At 35.7% G+C, this 18,394-nt stretch overlaps 1 protein-coding gene across 1 annotated transcript in view; it reads left to right on the top strand.

Moving 5' to 3' along the window:
• The window catches only part of LOC306878758 (membrane-associated guanylate kinase, WW and PDZ domain-containing protein 3-like), a gene marked incomplete at both ends in the record, with an annotated part of 124,572 nt that overhangs the window by 97,463 nt on the left and 8,715 nt on the right, over nt 1-18,394 (top strand). Inside the window, 8 exons of the mRNA XM_079431275.1 lie at nt 2,705-2,911; nt 6,260-6,446; nt 8,067-8,146; nt 9,602-9,659; nt 9,747-9,859; nt 13,288-13,482; nt 14,871-15,491; nt 17,739-17,770. Of these exons, the coding sequence (XP_079287401.1) occupies nt 2,705-2,911; nt 6,260-6,446; nt 8,067-8,146; nt 9,602-9,659; nt 9,747-9,859; nt 13,288-13,482; nt 14,871-15,491; nt 17,739-17,770 (1,493 nt within the window). The remainder of the gene's footprint in view (nt 1-2,704; nt 2,912-6,259; nt 6,447-8,066; nt 8,147-9,601; nt 9,660-9,746; nt 9,860-13,287; nt 13,483-14,870; nt 15,492-17,738; nt 17,771-18,394) is intronic.

Below are 18,394 nucleotides of genomic sequence, written 5' to 3'. Positions count from 1 at the left end.
AAAAAGTCACTGTGGACCAGCAACTGTTAGGTTTTCCACATTCTTCAAAATAGCATTTATGTTTTGCAGAAAAAGGAAACTCATTCACGTTTAAAACAACTTTTGAGTGAGTAAATGAAGGTATATATATAAAACACAATTTTTGGGGTGAATTATTCCTTTAATGTTAATAAAACACCAAACACAAAGAGAAAAATCACTCGCTACTCTTGACTGAAAAACTTTAATACAGTTGCTTTAATAGGAATCAGTCTATCTAGTGTTTTATTTTTATATTTGTTCATACAGTTTCTTGAATGCTCCTGCTAAATACACCTATTGTAGCCTACCTGAAAATAAAACACGGTTTATTTTATTTTTATATAATTTTTTATTTATAATGTGTATCTTTGCTCTCATTTTTTAATAACGAAGATAAAATAATGTCGACAGTTTTTATCTTCACCCGCTTTGGCCTAAATATCCACCATTATTTTTTATATTTTGTTACCTTGAAAGGCTTTGTCTTTATAATAGGGAAATTAATTTGGCTGTAATGCTCAATCAAATAGCAAGATAGAAAAACCAACATGACAAAGAATCGTGATAAAATCATGAATCGTGATATTTCTAAAAATGTTTTTTGATATTTTTGCCATATCGCCCACCCTAGCCGAGGGGGACCAAACCCACAAAACAGAAATTCCCCCAAATACACATTTTTGTAAGTGAATTTGCTGAATAGTGGGTGCCATTTTGGACCTCTTATCTTGTGTAAAGCCCATAAATCTCTGCAATCTCTCCACATTCCATCATTTGATCTAATTTAATGTTTTAGCTGCGCTTTATGTGCACCGAAATATTTTTGACAACGTTAAGAGAACGCTGGGACAACATTTCCCTCGTGGTGGGATTATACGGCTCTCTACAGATTACTGGCGACAGATAACACTGTAAATCTGCTCTGATACTGAGTGTAGAGCATACCTTCTGATTCAATCATGGTTAGCTGAGTGCATATGTGGTGATTACAGCGTCATGCAACAACTCTAATTAGCCAAGCACTTACCTAGCATTTATTACAAACCATGTTGTATATAATAAAGTGTGTGTTTATCTGTGATTGAAGAAGTCTTCATCTCATTGCTGGAGAAGTTGTTCAGTACACTAAAATAAATAGTTTTCGAAGTTGTAAGTCTGACATCAAGTAACATTACATTATGTTGCAACTCTTCTAGTATGGAAAGTCTCCTGTGCTCACCAAGGCTGCATTTATTTGATCAAAAATACAGTAGAACAGTAATATTGTCAAATGTGATAAAAAAAACTCTTCTCTATTTGAATAGGCTTCATTTGAAAATGCAGTTTATTCCTGTGATGGCAAAGCTGAATTTTCAGCATCATTACTCCAGTATTTAGTGTTACATGATCCTTCAGCAATCATTCTAATATGCAGACTTGTTGCACAAGAAACATTTTTCATTTTCATCCGTTGAAAACAGTTGTGCTGCTTTGTAGGTTTATTTGCCTCTTTATGTCATATCAACAAGGTCAAACTGTGGTTAGTTGGGTTAAATGTTGTTGGGTAGAATAAGCTGCAAACTGGACTGGAATTTATGCCGATGTTCAAACGTCTTTCTCAGTGAGACTATAGTTTTGGAAACATGGTGTTTTTGCGTGATGATGCACAAAATGTGTTACAAATGTTATGGTAGCAGCACAAAATGATAGCAGGAGATCTCATTTGTATAATGAAGAGAGACAGAGAGGGATGGAGTGAATATTCATCACTGCATATTCATGAGAGGTGAGCGAAGTTGTCGACAGTAGATAATTGCTTGTGAAAAAGCCTATTCCCACACGGTTTCGGTTTCTGTTTGCTAATTAAACACTTTAGAATTTACAATCTAAAAAGGAGAGGATTAATCTTTCGACTGATTACAAGGATTATATTTTACATTGGCAAAAGATGAATATGTGACCTTTAAAAAGCTGTTTTTTTCATGCACAGACATTAATGATGTCTAGGGGCAGCATATTTATTTTCAGGATGAAGGGAGCGAACAAAAAAAACAACAAATTTGGATCATTTAAATTAATCTGTTTATAATTGGTGAAGGTTGAACGGTTGATTTGAAAAAACGTCTTTCCATTGGTTGAATCTAATCATACTGAAAGTGATTTCTTTAGTCGTCTTTAAGGGGAATAATGAAACATAACCCTTCAACCCATACAAACACACACACACACATTGACATGTACCACCAAATTAGAAATTCATTTGAATACATTATGCTGCTCCACTGATTGGCTGTACCATTGTTTCTGATGCATATTAATGAACTGATTTTTGCATGAGAAGATAGTGGGAAAGGTTTCATTACTGAATCCAGTGGTGAGTGTAATTACTTTCAAGGCACCACCGAATGGAAAGAGTATAACATTTCACACTGCATATTGGATAGTCGGCACCTAGATCTCCGTTTTTGAGAAAGCTGAGACTGATGAAGAAAGCGAAGGTAGCGATAAAGAGATAAATTTGCAGCCAGCTCCTGTCTCAATGTTCCAGAATCAGCTGTTTCATCAAACTGTAGAGGTTTGTGAATTGTTAAATCAAAGCTAATGTAGCAAAAATGTTGAAGCACTACTTTTATGATTTATTCAAAGGTATCACAAATCAAAAGCGTTTTTTGTCTTTAAACAAGGCACTCTTCATTTTTCTCAGGTAACTTCTATGGCACTCCCAAACCTCCTGCGGAGCCCAATTTGGTTCAGCCTGACCTGGTCGACCAGGTTTTGTTTGAGGAGGATTATGGCACCGAAGTCCAACGAAAGCGAACAACCTCCGTCAGCAAGATGGACCGCAAGGACAGTGTGGTCCCTGAGGAAGAAGAGGATGAGGAACGGCCACAGCTCCCAAATGGCATCCCAGGTCAGTGGACAGACTTTAATTTGTGTGTTTTTGTCAACCAAAATGTGAATAATTGCATTCTAAAAATTCCCACCCATGTTGACAGAGACTGTGGGTCATTACATTTTTTTTCTTTCTTTTTTTAAACTTGAAATATGTATCTTGGGACTTTGGCCCAGTGTTATTTTAGTATTATTTATATACTATTACAGTATTTATTCATATTTTGAGTTAGCTTTATTTAAAATTTCTGCTTTTATTAATTTTTTTACTTTAAATTTTAGGAATTTGCTTGTTGTTTATTGCTCATTTTTTATTTTATTTTCCTATTTATCTTTAATTTTATTTTTATTTCAGTTTTAGTTTGAGTCATTTTAGTATTTCAACTTAAATGTATTTTTCAGATAGCTGCCAAATCAATATTTTTCAATTTTTTAAGTTTAAGCGTTTCATCATTTATATTTAAATAATTTAATTTTAAAAAATGGTAATTTTACTTCAGTTGCTGTGTTCCTGTCAGTTCTTTATTAGTAGTCATACTGCAGTACTGAGACCCAAAATTTTTGCAACTGTCAGAACTTCTTTGGAGGTTAAGATTCATCGCAAAGCCAATTAATTGGCCGTTGGGGAGCATGTCAAATGAAGTGATCAAAGGCTGCCGATATTTCCCCACAAGAAAGAAGTCTTTAATATTCCTGAAATTTGTCTCAGACAGCAAATCTTTGCTAAAATCGCTGTGTGCTTGAGGCTTTAACCTGCAGTCTGCTTCACTCATGTGCAAGTGATCAGTCTGAGGCCTTACATGATCTCTCAGAGAGGAACCCTGTCCTTTACTCAAGGAGAAATCAGCACCGAGAGGCAAGCTTTGCTTAAAAAAGAGCCAAACCCCCTGCTCACATGCTCTCATTAGTTCACAGTATAACCTTAAAATCCTTTTGAGATCTGCAGTTATGCTTTCAAGGCTTGAGGATGAAATGTATGCTCTATTTGTATACTGCAGTACTTCAGAGTAGCGTTTGGCAAGCGAGTCACATTGCTATATAATGGCTTGCTTAATGCGTGGAGGATTCATGTCCATGACCCTGGTGTCGATCAGCTTTAAACATAAATGAGCTGTTTAGATGTTTACGGGGCTTTAACTTTTAACCCTTGCTTTTGACTTTAGGCAGTATAAGCCTCTAGTGTCCCCAGGAGGAACCAAGCTTACATCTGCTGTATTTTTTGTCTTAAATTATGCATGTCTTATGTAATGTTCCTATATTATACTTACCTATATTGTACCTGTTTGTGTGTGGGCTGTGTGGGATATATAGGTGTATGTAACTTGATAAAGAATAATAAACTGATTTAAACTTTCAGGCCTTGAGTTTCACGAACTGAAAGTAACATGGTAATTTTGTGGAGTTCAAATATATGTGTGTGTGTGTGTGTGTGTGAGATTAAAGTTTAATATAGTGTGCATATGCATACAGTGCAATGCATTAGTACACACAATATCTATATTCATTATATTCATTATATGTTATGTTTACTAATGTATATATAATATATATTATATATGGCAATGTTACAATTTATAAATTTTATTAACAATTTATTTAATTTATTTAATAAATGTTGTAGTGAAATGTACATTTTGGACCAGTTTCATGGCAATGCTATTTTTGTACATGTACCATGATTTTCTGTGTTTTGTTCCATGATTTTCCACAAATACCATCTAAACACTGCATTATACTTTATCATAATCATTCAGTAATCATTCAGTACTATATGAATCTATATATATGTGTACTATTGTATTTCCCTTTAATACCATGGTACCTGCCTTGTTTAATCCTTCTGGTTACCTTCTTATAGCCTTCTTGAAAGTAAAAAGACTCTTGACACAGTTGTTGTTTCCTACAATGTATTGTTATTAATTAAAAGCTGTTGTGTTTGTATAGTCATGTTTGACTACTGGGACTGATGAGGTCTTCCCTCCCAGTCTTGGCAAAAGCCAGCGGAGAGGGAATAGTTGTTGAATATTCGCTGAAGTAATCCCTTGGCTCATGTTAAAAGAGACGTTTAATGGGGAGTGTCCTTGCCGCAGAATAGTGTCATATTTGCTTTAAAGGCTTCTGCCACTTCAAGTGTGTTTAAAGAGAGGGAAAATGGCAGCGAATTAGTTGTCATGCATGCACACGCATACTTACTGCTGTTACATACAAACACAGACAGCTGCTGTTACCACGGGCGTTTCTTTATGTGCTGCAGTGTTGCGGAAACAAAGTACAATGCTGTAGCCTTTCTATTTAACTGTAGTCATATATATATATATATATATATGTATATATAATTTCATTTCCATTTAGTTTGTTGAAGTATTAAAATCACTCAAATGAAATAAAACTAAAAGTTAATAAAAGACCTATACAGACATAATACATTCAGACATTATTTAACTAAAATTAAAATAGATAACAAATACAAATCACGACAGTATAGTTTATCAGTAATCCTAAAAATAACACTGCCAAACACACATGCTAAAAACAACAACTTACTTACACATAGTAAGAAATGGTTATAAAAACTGAAACAAGTAGTAGAAAAGAGGAGAAATCAAAAGCGATACTTATATCCTTTGCCGGTGTCCCAGCCCGGTGGAGTCGCACGGTAGAGTCGATGGTCTTTACACTCTTCGGTCATCACACCAGGAGGACTTCACACGGCAACTGCCGCTGCAGCGGGAATATAATATCCAGTTTTATATATAGTGCTGTGCAATAATACATTTTACATTTTGCGACAGTATAAACTATCAAGCACCTGGGATTATATATCGCCTCACATGAGTATATTGTATGTGTGAGGATAAATTTGGAAATAGTTATCTAACTTTATGTAAAGAGCCAGTTTTATATAATACATATACAACTTTATATATAGAGCTGTGCGATAATACGTTTACATTTTGTGATGATATAAATTATTACATAGCCGCAATTTGCTATATAGTATATATTGCTTTACATAAGTAGGTAGGCTGTACTATATATCCAATGTTTGATATATCGCTGGCTAAATGAAATAGTTTTTCAACAATTTTTGGCAATATAAAAATCTAATTGAGATTTGCTATATAGTAGGTTCACAATTATATATTATACAGTGTATGCTATAGAGAATTATGATGCAAAAAAAAAAATATATATATATTTATGTAGGATTAATTTGTGATAATAATAACTATGTCATTAAATTGTGGCTTTTTCTGCTATGAACCTAAAACAGGAAAAGATCTTACTTGCACACCATCCTACTTTGACATGCAAATCTTTCTCCTGCGTTAGTTTTGCATTGTTTTTATCTTCTTTCCTTCTGCAGAGAGGACAGAGGAGTGGAGGAAAGCTGTGCCCAGCTACACTCAGTCCAGTGGTGGAGGCAGCGCAGGTGGCAGTGGGACACTGGAAGTCCGCACCTGGAGCTCTTTAGCCAGGGACGAAAGCCTGGAGCCCCTGCCGTACAACTGGGAAATGGCCTACACAGAGACGGGCATGGTCTACTTCATAGAGTAAGTGTGTGTGGCCGTCAGAGGAGAGATTTAGACTTTACTAACTGCATGAGGGCTGCTGCTGTACTCATAAATTTCGGGTCACCTTCTGGTTCATAAATAATATGGCCAGTTCATAACATTGGGAATGTGGATGTATTAGCAGAGAAAAGTGCATTTCATATTAAAAAAGTGCAGTTACTTTAAAGCTATCACTGTAATTTCAGTTAGTACATGCACATTTTCAAAACTTGTTGCATCACTGTTACTACTATTTGTGTTTAATCATGCACATGGACATATTTTATCACGAGATTACAGAGCTGTGGTATTTGGTTTTGATCAAAATAGTGTAAATTATAAATATATTTTATATTATTTATCAAATCTATTTGTAAATTCTGTAAATAATGCTTAACATTAATATTATCCATTACAGACATCTTTTTTGGTTACTTTGAACCATGGCTTTATAAAGTACCTTTTGAACTGAATGTAGACCTTGAAGTCTTGATTTATTTTCGATGTTGTTGTCACATTACTTAATGCCATCTGATTTGACACACTGTACATCACAGAATATTGTTTAGTGTTTATTATTGTATTCATACCACTGAATGTCATGTGGGATTTGATGCACTATTCACAATACCGCAGGATATTGTTTTGTTTGTTTTTGTGTTTTGTTTTGCATTTATTATGCCACTGTAGTATTTCTGTGGAGTGTTTTCATTTTTTATTGCTGGAGGTTCTTAAAGTAATATTTTGATGCAGAAGTTGTATGCAAAGACATTATATGCAAATTGTATTTATACAACGTTTTTATTTACTGGCTTTAAATTTGTTCTCCAATATTTCCTTTTATAGGCAGCAGTATTTGTTAGCAGGCAGCACATTTTCCCCTCCATAGAGCTGCCGTCTGATTCTATTCAGGTCAAATCTCAAACTCCATCAATAGTATTCCAATTTCTATTGTCACAAACGGCATGCTTTATCACTTTCTCTCCCCATCTTGCTGATATCTGATGTTTTTCTCACTCTGAAAAAATAGTGTTGCTTTTAAAAGTCAAGAGCAGAGCTGTCAGAACAAAAGAATAAATATAGCTCACAGTGTGGCCTATATGCTCTTTAAAGAACAGAGTCAAAGTTCTGTGTGTGTGTGTGCATTTGGGGTCACAATCATAAATATTTTAGAGGTTCCAAAAATTTTCCAGTTCAGTTTATAAAACTCATAACTACAGGCCATTGAAAACCTCACCCTCTTTGACCTGCCAAGACTTTATAATAATTTTCTTTGACGCATTGCACAAATCAGCGGGTCTCAAACTGAGGTCAATGCAATGTCAAAAATAGACCTAAATAATAAAAAAAAGACAAAAAGCAAAGACAATGAATTAATCAACTAACGAATCAGTTAATAATAATGAATGAACATGTTCTGTCCAACTGCTTGCGATTAATCAGTTCATTAAGATTCATTAGATGAAACTAGCGGTCTAGTTTATTTTAATGAAAGAAGAACAAAACAAAAGTCTAGCAAAATTATGGTATCTTGGGGTGTTATGTACCCCAAAATCTCTTGTGAAATACTGGTCTAAATACAGCTCTGATATCTAATGCATTTTCTTTTTTGTTTTATAGCCACAACACAAAATCGACTACGTGGTTGGACCCTCGTCTGGTCAAAAAAGCCAAGCCCCCTGAAAAGTGTGAGGATGGAGGTGAATCTTTGCATTACGCATTTATACAAGAAGCCATAAACATGTATGACAGCTACATGCATATGCAAATAGAAGTTCAGTTGCATTCAATCAGATGTGTGTACCCTTCCACATTCACACGCCTCAGAGGGCATGATTGCATAACCTCATCTGAATGCATTCACTTCCTCTTGTCTTTTCACTAACAAAATAGCTGCTCTTTTAAGGGAGTTTTAAAATCCTGTGCTATATGCTCACTGGTGCACAATACTTTTCTGTTTGTGTGTGTGTGTGTGTGTGTGTGTGTGAAGCTCTCTGTTGCGTGAACAGCTCTTTTTTTCTGCTCATTAGTTCATTTGGGCATAATGTACGTACAGCAGAGGGAATACACACATGCACACACAGCAGCTTACACTGCCTGTTTATTTGACTATTTTGTAAACATGACATCTTTTGCACTCTCATACAAAAATATATTTATTTGTTTTTATATTAATACCAAGCAACATAATGTGTGTATGAAAAACCAGAAAGATTTTTATTTTTTATTTTATTTTATTTCACAAAATAAAATGTATTGAAATCTTATGACACATTATTACACTAGCTTGTTTGGCTTGTAGCATTATAAAATATGTATTTTATTAAATATGTTATATAGATCTTAAATACTCTATCCATTAAAACACACTTTTATTAAGAGAACATATATGGTATATTTAAAGAAGTATTTTAAGTAAATATTATATTTGGTCAAAATAATGTAATAAAAAAGAATATATTTTATCAAATGTTATTGTAATGCCATGCTGCAGAAAATATGAAAATGAAATAATTTTATTATAATTTAAAAGATTTCCTTTCCAAAATGAGGAAAAGTGGTCATTTATTTATTAATTGTTATATTTATTTATATAATTTTTTCTAAAGTCCATGTACAATGTTTAATTTTTTTTACAGTTTTTTTCATAATTTAATTTATAATCATTTACACCCACTCTCTTTTCCTAATATTAATGAGGCTGCAAAAGTACCTTTAATATTTGAAGAGTTTATTTGCAAAAATCAGATGACTGTTTTTTTTTTTTTTTTTTTTACATTTTTAAAAATGTTTTTTTATTATGTTATCATGTTTTTGTGTTTTATTGTGTTAGTAAGCCAACTGCAGTTTGGTTGAGATTAATTGGAATGCACAATGAAAAAACATGGTTTTAATAATCCGTTTTTGCAAATGAACTCTTTTTTTATGTAAATAGCTTTGTCATGATTGGCTAGTGTATTTCAATGTAAAAAATCAAGGAAATTGATGGTTCTTTGTGATATGGCCCCTTTAAAATGTTGTCTGCTGTTGTTAATAATGTTGTTGCAGCCATATGCGTGCGTGTGTGTGTGTGTGTGTGTGTGTGTGTGTGTGTGTGTGTGTGTGTGTGTGTGGATTTGCATTTAAACACATTGCTCTTGTTCCTTCATCATCAGAACTTCCATATGGTTGGGAGGAGATTGATGACCCACAGTACGGCACATACTATGTTGAGTAAGTCTTATGATATGATTAGATTTGTTTTTTATGCTTATTAAAGTATAGGCTAGTGATAAACTTCAAAACTCTTGTCATCCTCAGTCACATAAACCAGAGAACCCAGTTTGAAAATCCAGTTCTAGAGGCCAAGAGGAAACTCGGTTTGGACACTGCAGTCGCAACTCAGACCCAACAGAGGGCAGCACCTCCTCCAGGTACAAACGCGCACCTCCCTAACTGTGAATTTAAACTGAATTTATGAGTGTTTAAAGGGAACAGCAAAGACACTCAGCATGTTAGAGTTTCCCGACAGCAGCCTGGAGACAAACACATGGGCTCCTCGCTGGGTGAATGATTGTGTGTGGGGGAAAGAGGGACAGAGAGATAAGATTAAAGAACGGTGAGTCATCTGCCATTCTCAATATGATGAATTAAAGATTCTTCCATTACACTGGATGCATTATAGATGTGTTTGAGCATGTGCATATATGAGAGAGAGCGAAAAACCCGAAGAAGAGAAGAGTGCTGTTTTAGGGTGGATGGATGGGAGTATAAATGTTATAGAGATTGCTTTGCAGCACATCACAGGCTGCATTAACATAAAAGAGAACATTAGCATCCATCATGCATTCACATTGCCTCTCTTTGATCAGTCAATCTCTAAAACATGGCTTTACTTCTACACATTCGTTCCGAATTTCTGGAAACGACTGCTGTCCATTCGGGCCAGAAAATCCATATCTGCTGAAGTGAACCGTCGCTATTGATGCAGAGAGGACAGGAACAGGGGGTAAATAGATGACACGTGAGTCTGAGGGCTTTGATTGTATGGAGACCGGCGTAACAGAGCCTCTATTCGGTCATTAGGCGTTGAAGGAAGGACAAGGGGAAAAAGCACATTTTCTTTTGCTTTGCTGAAACGCTCAGTTACCATGGCAGTGGTAAGACTGCAGCAGGTTTCAGTGCTTTAGATATCAAAATCAGAACTCGAGTGGCATCTACAGACACACAATGCTTGAGCTTTCTCAGAAACTGGTTCACCAGCATGGTTTTAACAGATGGACAAACGGACGTTTACACAGGTGTCCTAGAAGAGTAACCGCAGGTGCGACTATGGACATGTGCCACTAACATTTGACAACCACAAAATGTCCAAAAAGTGTGTTGTTTCAGTTTCAAACAGCATATTTTTTATCTCATCTTTAAAAACCTTAAGAACCATTTTGTAAATATTACCATAATTTAATCAGATACACTACTGTTCAGAAAGTTTAGGGTCAGTAAGATTAAAAAAAAAAAAAGAAAATAAATACATTTATTCATCAAGGACATATTAAATTGATCAACTTTCTATTCATCAAAAAATCATGAAAAATGTATGTGTAAAAGGTTTCCACAAAAATGTTAAGCAGCACAACTGTTTTCAACATTGATGATGATGATGATAATAATAATGTTTCTTGAGCACCAATAATTTCTATGACATTGAAGAATGGAGTAACTAAAATTACATTTTAAAATATCTTAAAAATAGAAAACTGTTATTTAAAATGGTAATAATATTTCAAAGTATTATTATTTTTACTGTATTTTTGATCAAATAAATGCAGCCTTTGTAAGCATAAGAGACTTCTTTCAAAAATATTTTAAACAGTTTTTACAAACTTTTTAAACAGCAGTTTAATGAAAATAAATATTTATTTATTTATATTTTATTACATTATTGTATTAATATTTAGAATATTAATAATATATTAAAATATAAATGTACATGTATATTTTTTTGTTTATATATATTTTTACATAATAATAATATTTATATTCTACAGTATTAATATAAGGACAGAGGCAGAACAAAAAGTCAAATCACCAGCAAGTGGTTGCAGTTACAATAGGTGGCACTAATTGACAACTAAATTTCTTTTGATTTGGAGATGTGGCATTCAACTCTTTTAACAGTATTTTTTCACATTCTATGACACTTAACTATTTTGAAGATTCCTCTTACTTTCAGTCTTGCTGACACAATTAAAGAAAAACCTCCTTTTTGTCCTGTCAAAAATGGCAAAATCAATGTTTTGACAGGCCTCCCTCCCTGTAGTAGGGAGATTCACAGCTGCCATTACAGCACATGGAATCAAAGCCGTTCTCTCTAACAGCACGCACGCACACAACCCAAGCTTCTTTTAGCTCAGTGTGATTCTTCTTTTATTGTTCAGTGATATAATAGTTCATTGATTCCCACAGTCTTGGTGATTTGTGAACTCTGAGAGTACAGTATTCCATAGCAAATTGTATTTATCTTTCCTGACAGGAAGTACAAAAAAGTGAGTCAGAGCAGATATGGGCATAAAACACAAACAGTTCCCTCTAAAACTTTCACTTACAGCAGTGGAACTTTAGCTGGAAATCTCCACACCCAGTGCTGAGAGGGTTTCTGAAGGTTGTCTAATATTGAGGATGTGAGTGTTATCAAGGATGTGAGTGTTATCACTCGCTCAGCCCTTCTGGGAACACACAGGATAGCAGTATGTTAGAGGAGTATGTGAGGTTGAGCGGCGACGATAAATGTTCTCGTCTATGCTGTCAGAGAGAGTTGTTAATGGTTTTGTTTACTATGCCAGATGTTTGGAATGATTCGCAGTTTTAATTACATATCAGTCATCTATCTATCTACCATCTAAAATATAAAAATAGAGGTTATGAGTGTTCCACGTTTTATGCAATCCTGTTTTGCATAATTTCCCCCTTTTGCAAATAATGTAATGGTCTTTAAAATTGTGACACACAGGAAGCAACATCATGAAGTGAAGTGACATTCAGCCAAGTATGGTGACCCATACTCGGAATTCATGCTCTGCATTTAACCCATCCAACGTGCACACACACAGCAGTGAACACACACACACCGTGAACACACACCCGGAGCAGAAAGGCAAATTAATAATTTCATCCATTTCCTCAATTTTTTTACACAAATTGTAGTGAACATTGACTGCACTCTTAAAGCTCAATTGGAAGATTTGAGGATTTTTTTTATTTATGTTGAATGTTTATCAATAACTGCAAACTAACATTTTGTCCCAAACAACCTATACTCTACCATATTACATTTTATTTTAGGCTACGTTTGCAACCCTGAAACCCATTTTTTTAAATATGTTTTTGTCGGTTTCATTTTTTAAATATTATTGTAATTTTTTAATGCTATTATAATTAAATCTATTCAAATAACTAAATCTAAACTGTAGCATGTTCCACATGTCACATTTTAGTTTGACCTCCTGAGGTTGATGGTCAACCCTTTCTAGGTCTCTTGTCTCTGTCCATATGTTCAGAAATGTGCTTCAGACCCTTTTTTGTTATTTCAGGCCCTATTTTGTCTCATATTCGCTGAAAGTATGCTATAATGTGCTTTGATTAATTATTTTACGACAGTCTGCATTTGTGCCTTCACAAATTATTGATAGATCTGTCATGCATTTTGAAAACATGTTTATCAGCGAGTATTGTGGTGCTTGTATATAGCATAAATCTACTGTATCAATGTCTAGTTGTTTACAGTTTTGTCTTTGTGCATATTTTATGTGAAGTCATGACAGATGTTGTCTGTCTGTGTCTTCCTCTCCTTCTGTCTCTGTAGGTGGAGTGGCTGGTACACCCGGGTTCACGCGGGACCCAACCCAGCTGAAGGGGGAACTGTATCACACGGCTCTCAGGAAGAGCCAGCAGGGCTTTGGTTTCACCATCATTGGTGGAGACCGACCTGATGAGTTCCTGCAGGTGAAGAATGTTCTCGCTGATGGTCCGGCTGCCCAGGACAACAAGATGGCCTCTGGTGAGTGATGCCTAGTTTGGTGAATGGTTTTTTGGGGAACATCCACAATTCACATTAGGGGTAATTAGGAAGTCAGTTAATGAATGACTTAATTATAGATGTCTCATCACATTAAACTGGGATAGGAAAAGTATATTACCATAATAAGGCTACACAATAATGGCTTTATTTACTCACCCTCATTTTTGTTCCAAACCATTTTACTTTTTTTCTTCTGTGAAACAAAAATGTGATATTTTGAGGAATCATGCTTTTTTTCCATATCATTCTTATTTAGTATTACTTATACTATCACAGTTTTTTATTATTATTCCTTAATAGCTTTTGTTTTAACATTTTCGTTTAAATGTTTGTTAATTTTTTATTAATTTTGTTGTGCTTTAGTAATTTTTTTTTCAATATTGCCATTACATTATTTAAATGTATATGTATAATGTTTTTATATTTTAGTTTTAGTATAATAACCTGGTTCCATACAGCAACAGTCCATTGTGACCATAATGGCAAGGCTTGAAAAAGACTTCTAAACCCACATGATAACCAAAAAAGACTGAAATTTAAGTCATTATTCACTAATAATATTAATTTCCATTGAGTTGTTAAGTAGAGAGCTGCTGTAGATCATTGAGTGAGTGAACAAATCAGTCTGATTCATGAACTGGATCAGCTGATTCCAAAACAAATCTAAAGAATGATTCATTCACTGATCGAGTTCAAAAACACTTGGAATATAGTGCACAAGTCACACAAACTGCTTGGTATTTCTTTGTCATTTTTGTATCTTATCAAATGTGTATAAAAAAGATCTGTGTCAAAATTTTTCAAAGGTTCTTAAAGAAATAATACACATTTGAAATGACAGTGTAAGGGTGAGTGGGAAGTCGTGGCCTAATGGTTAGAGAGTCGGACTCGTAATCGAAAGGTTGCGGGTTCGAGTCCCCGGCCGGCAGGGATTGTAGGTGGGGGGAGTGAATGTCTAGCTCTCTCTCCACCCTCAATACCACGACTGAGGTGCCCTTGAGCAAGGCACCGAACCCCCAATTGCTCCCCGGGCGCTGCAGCATGGCTGCCCACTGCTCCGGGTGTGTGTTCACGGTGTGTGTGTGTGTGTGTGTGTGTGTGTGCATTTGTTCACTACTCACTGCTGTGTGTGTGCACTTGGATGGGTTAAACACAGAGCACCAATTTCGAGTATGGGTCACCATACTTGACAATACGTCACGACTTTACTTTACTTACTTTAAGGACAGAATATTTCATTTTGTCTAATCTATTCCTTTCATCTAGTGTCTTTCAAGAACATAAATGGATTAGAAAAGTTGTTTATTCACTTTGTAATGATCCTTTTCCTTTCTGACGCTGTCAAATTCCCTCTCTTTTCAACCTAGGTGATGTTATTGTGGAAATCAATGGCACACTTGTCTTAGGCAAAACCCATGCCGACGTTGTCCACATGTTCCAGTGCATCCCAATTAATCAGTATGTGGACATGGTCCTCTGTCGTGGATACTCGCTTCCCCCTGACGTGGACGTAGACAGCGAGGACCTTCCCCCTCCACCTCCACCTCCGTCAGGAGAGATTGTAACCGCCGTACCCCTCATCAATGGCCAGCCACTACTGGTCAAAAGTGACGCCCTTCACGGCTCCTCCCAAGAGCTTCACTACGTAACCACAGACGCCAGTGGGCGGCCGGTGGTCGCCGCTCTTCCAGGAGGCAGCTGCAGCGGTGCCAATGACAGGCCTGAAACGGGGATGCTGAAGCCAGAGCTGGTGAGCGTGCCAATCGTGAAGGGACCTGGAGGATTTGGCTTCGCCATTGCAGACTGTCCGCTGGGGCAGAAGGTGAAAATGATCCTGGATGAGCAGTGGTGCCGAGGCCTGTTGAAAGGAGACGTGATAAAAGAGATTAACAGGCAGAACGTGCAAACGCTGAGCCATACGCAGGTGGTGGATATACTGAAGGACCTCCCAGTGGGCAGCGAGGTGAATCTGTTGGTGTTGAGAGGAGGTAAGAGAGTAGGAGTGTGTATGGAAAATAGCGCTGATCATTTAGGCCATAAACATACTCTAAACAAGCAGAAAAAGCTGAAGGTTTACAATAATTGTCGCTTTGGTCTCTCTTGTGGCATCATTTGCATTCATGTTTGTTCTTGTAGCTCAAACAGTAAAGCATGGTGCTAACAACACTAGAGTTGAATCCCAGGGAATTCATAGCACTTTTCACAATACAGATCAAAGCAGCTTTAGAGAGAATGCATGTTTCAATGATCTTTTGGCCTTAATGACCAGTAAATGTGTATGTATATATATATGTATGTATATATATATGTATATGTATATATGTATATATATATATATATATATATATGTGTGTGTGTGTGTGTGTGTGTGTGTGTATAGCTTGAATGCAATAGAAGTCACACACTCTACACAATTTTTATGTAGAGTATGTTTTGGGCCTTTATACATTTAGTGTTGCCATAATAGGCGTATATTAAACTGTGACCATTTCTACGGTCTAGTTTTTCTAAAGGGAAATACATTTTTTGGTATGTGTGTGTTTGTACACGTTTTTGTATTTCTGCTCACTCACTCAAAACGGATCTAAGGCATTTCTAGTAAAAACCCTGCTAGAAAGACTTTCAAAGACTTTAACTTTGAATAGTATGAAGTGAATATAAATGTGAAAATGAATAAGACTGTCAAACTTTTTAATCCTTTGAGGCTTTGACAAGCCATCATTCAAAAAGTTTGCAGTTTGTCTTGTAAGTCATCTTTTTCTCGTAAAATTACAATTATTGCAGTTAAATGAATTTCTTCAGTTTGTTTTATTGTTACTTTCTTAAATTCTGCATCATGTTTAGTGCTTTCATTTTGTTTAGTGCTTTAATTCAAGATTTATTTGAGATTTGTTTTCTGAAAAATATATCAAAATTAATTTTGGTTTGTGTTTGTTTTTGTTTTGTTTTTTTAAAAAATAAAAAACTGCTAGCAGTATAAGAAAAATCAATAAAAAACAAAATTTTTATTTTGATATATTTCTCGAATACCTACATTTAGCATCTAACGTCATTTTTGCCTCTCAAGTAATATATTTTGATTTAAAAATGTTTAGATATTTTTACTGAAAAACAAGACAAATACTGAGTAAGAAAATGTAGCAGAGGACATTTTGCAAAACACAACCTTTCATGTTCCACAGTAGAATTTTCAGCAGGGAATTACACAAACGCTCTTTTCCCTTTGTCTCATTTTTTTAGTTATATCTCCATTGCTCAGCAGGTGAGAAATCAGTTGCATTATTTTCCCCACTTCATAATTTCACATTTTAGCCACACTCCTCTCCTCCACTCTCACCGATCATACTTGAGGTGTGTTTCTGTCCCCTTAGGAGAATGTTATGTAAGAATGATGGTTCAGAATGTTGATTCTGATACAGTTGGCAGGAGAGGCCCTGTTGCATCTTTTGCACCCACTCTGTGGGGCTGGCTGGGAATTTGGGAAATGAGTTTACATCACAGGGGAATTCAGGATGCGTCTGCAAAGAGTTCTGTGAGGATTTATTGTCTGAAGAGCGAGAGAGAGAGAGAGAGAGAGCAAGGGAGGGGGAAAAAGGGAAAAAATATGAAGAAAGAGAGCAAGATAATGCTTTAATCAGTTCTGTTAGCCCTCAAAGGCTGAGTGAGTTTTGTCATTCGTTGTTTAGCCATTCAATTAAATGGAAATCTCACCAATCAAGAGAGAGACAGAGAGAAAAAAACCCAAAGGGAATGAATAAATGGCGTGGGCTCTGAATTGACAGATGGAAATGTAGTAACGTCATTATTTTATGCATGACTTCTGTCATTTGCAATGTCTTTCTCCCTGGAGGATTCATAATTTTCTCTTATGTACATATATTCTATCCATCTTTAATGGCTCCTAGATGACGCATGTGTCATGATTAACTCAGATCGGAATTGGCTCAGGAAACACCCCACTTTGAAGCGCTTGAATGATGCTTCCTCTTTGAGTAGCTTTTTAGTTAGATGGATGGGAATTAATAATGTAGCATTGAAACAATGTATTCTCATGCCTTTTTCATATTCGAGAGGCAACAACCATGAAATGCTGTCATTATAATAAGGCTAGAAACTTTCTATCCCAGTAACGAGTTCTTGTTTTTTTCATCTGTCTGTTGATGAGTGCCTGTTCCCCCATTTTTTCCTCCTTCAGTGCTACTTACGTCTCTCATTTGCCTTTTCTCTGTTTCTAGGTCATACATCGCCTGTGAAGAGTCTAAGACCTGTGAGTATGATAATAGATTTCAGAGGTGATAATGACCTTGTAGAACTGAGGAAATAGCTGAATATTTCATCTTTTGCTGATGAAATTTCTTCTCAATTATTGTTCGTACTTGGGGTTTGGGATTTGAACAAACCCCTTCCTGTAAGTACCAAAGTTCGGTAGCTGACACGTCCCACGCCATTTGTACTGAATCGTGTGGCATGTACTACTTTGAAGTGATAGGATATACGATTTTCACTTGAGAATGATGAAACGGGCAAAAAGAATCCCATATACTTACTTTGAAGAAGGGTTTTGAGGGATCAGAATATCATTGAGAGATATAAGAAGGCCCTTTTGACCCTGGCCTGTAAACACTCTAGTATCAAACTGTTGAGTTTTGTATGGACATCACTCACAATTACTACAATAAATGCTTTGAAAGACCAGTAACTTGTAACACGAGGCAAAACGGCAAAAATATGAATTGTATGAGTGTGTTGGGCTTCATTTTCCAATGGGTTTACTGATAGACTGTAAAATATTCCATTCAGTATCACTCTTGCGCACACTTGCATATGAAGTGTGGGAATTTTCCTGTTAACCAGAAGGCCTGATCCAACCATAGAAGTATTTCTGTTGATA

The sequence above is a fragment of the Barbus barbus genome (genome assembly GCF_936440315.1).
Source record: "Barbus barbus genome assembly, chromosome: 13".
NCBI classification, from domain to species: Eukaryota; Metazoa; Chordata; class Actinopteri; order Cypriniformes; family Cyprinidae; genus Barbus; species Barbus barbus.
This window is presented reverse-complemented; position numbering and strand designations above follow the sequence as displayed.